The sequence below is a fragment of the Fulmarus glacialis genome, unplaced genomic scaffold, assembly GCF_000690835.1.
Source record: "Fulmarus glacialis isolate BGI_N327 unplaced genomic scaffold, ASM69083v1 scaffold4082, whole genome shotgun sequence".
In the NCBI taxonomy this organism is placed as follows: domain Eukaryota; kingdom Metazoa; phylum Chordata; class Aves; order Procellariiformes; family Procellariidae; genus Fulmarus; species Fulmarus glacialis.
This window is the reverse complement of record NW_009195790.1, coordinates 50,820-52,111: the sequence shown is the minus strand read 5'-3', so window position 1 is coordinate 52,111 and position 1,292 is coordinate 50,820. Positions and strand designations below refer to the sequence as shown.

General features: G+C 55.0%; 1 protein-coding gene across 1 annotated transcript in view; it reads right to left on the bottom strand.

Annotated features, from left to right (window-relative positions):
* AFAP1L2 (actin filament associated protein 1-like 2) overlaps positions 1-1,292 on the bottom strand; it is a gene marked incomplete at both ends in the record, with an annotated part of 25,858 nt that overhangs the window by 17,582 nt on the left and 6,984 nt on the right. Inside the window, one exon of the mRNA XM_009588203.1 lies at positions 80-82. Coding sequence (XP_009586498.1) covers positions 80-82 — 3 coding nt within the window. The remainder of the gene's footprint in view (positions 1-79; positions 83-1,292) is intronic.

The window sequence follows — 1,292 nt, the reverse complement described above, 5'->3', positions numbered from 1 at the left end:
CTGCGTTATCTAACCCAGGCTGGTCCTTGCAGAACATTTGCCTGTTGCATTATGGCACAACAGAGAATGCAAATAAAACCATCTTGGGCATCCGTGACCGCCACCGCGTGACTTTCTCAGTGGACGGTTGTGGAAAGCGGCAGAGCTGCCAGGGCTACCGCAGATGAAAGGTCACTGATGTCTGAGCCACAGCCTGCGGGACTCATTGTTTAAAGGTTGCTTTGGGACAAATCCAAAGAAATTAGTGGGATCCAGCTGGGCCACCCCTGTTGGGTTGCCCATTGACTGCTGGTGTCAGTGAATAGCAGGGACAATCTGCTGTGCAGAGCTTTATCACCAGATTTCTCCTGCGCCTCAAAAATGTAGAACACCACCGCAGGGTGCCTTAACATCACCACACCACAGAAAGAGCTAAAATAGAGATATTCTGAGGTCCTCTCCTAACCTCCCCATTTCTGTGTAAGGAGTTGTGCGCTCTCTCCTCCACCGCCCAGGTGACCATGGCTCCTACCCGCCCCAGGAGCAGCAAACACAGACAGGGAAGATTCATTTCCCCAAAGCAGCAATTTCCACACACTAACTGGGACCACATTAAAGCTCTCCCCAGCCCCACTCCTTGAAGTATGCTCAGATATCTTTGCTGCCAACAGCTCACTGACACGCAGATGCTCACAGTGAGGAGGTACTTGATTGCTTTATCCAAAAGGAGGTTAGCTCCAGTGGTAAGCAGGTAGGAGAAGGTAGTTCTCAGCACAGGCCTGGGAGAAGACAGATGGCTTAGGTACCCTTCTCAGCTAATATCCAATACTGTCTTTTTTCTAATTCCCTCACTTAACTTCCCGATTGCCCTATCAGAAAGCTGGGCTGCACCAAGCACAAGCAGAGATGCCTTGGGGACAGCCGGCTGCTGCTTCCCTGGTCATGCCTTCACTCCACCGCGCCACCATCCTCCTGCCCACCGCCCTGCCACGGCCATCACGCCCTCCGGCTTTGAGAAACCCACAGCCAAACAGCGATTCCTGTGCTGGTCACTGCTCCCAGGCATCTATCCCTGGCCGGCTGCGTGGGCAGAGCCCCCCCGGGGCTGGAGCAGCTCCCAGCAGGCAAACGCACTGTGTCCGAGGGTTTGCCGGCTGCATCCCGTCCTACTCCCTTGTTTTCCCAGCTCCTCCAGCTAACCCCAGCTGAGCCACACAGCCCCCTGGGCAGAAGTCCTGGGGTCTCACCCCGCATGTCCTCATCCCTGGGAAAGGAGCAGATCCTCCTCTATGGTTGATGGATGCACCACCCCA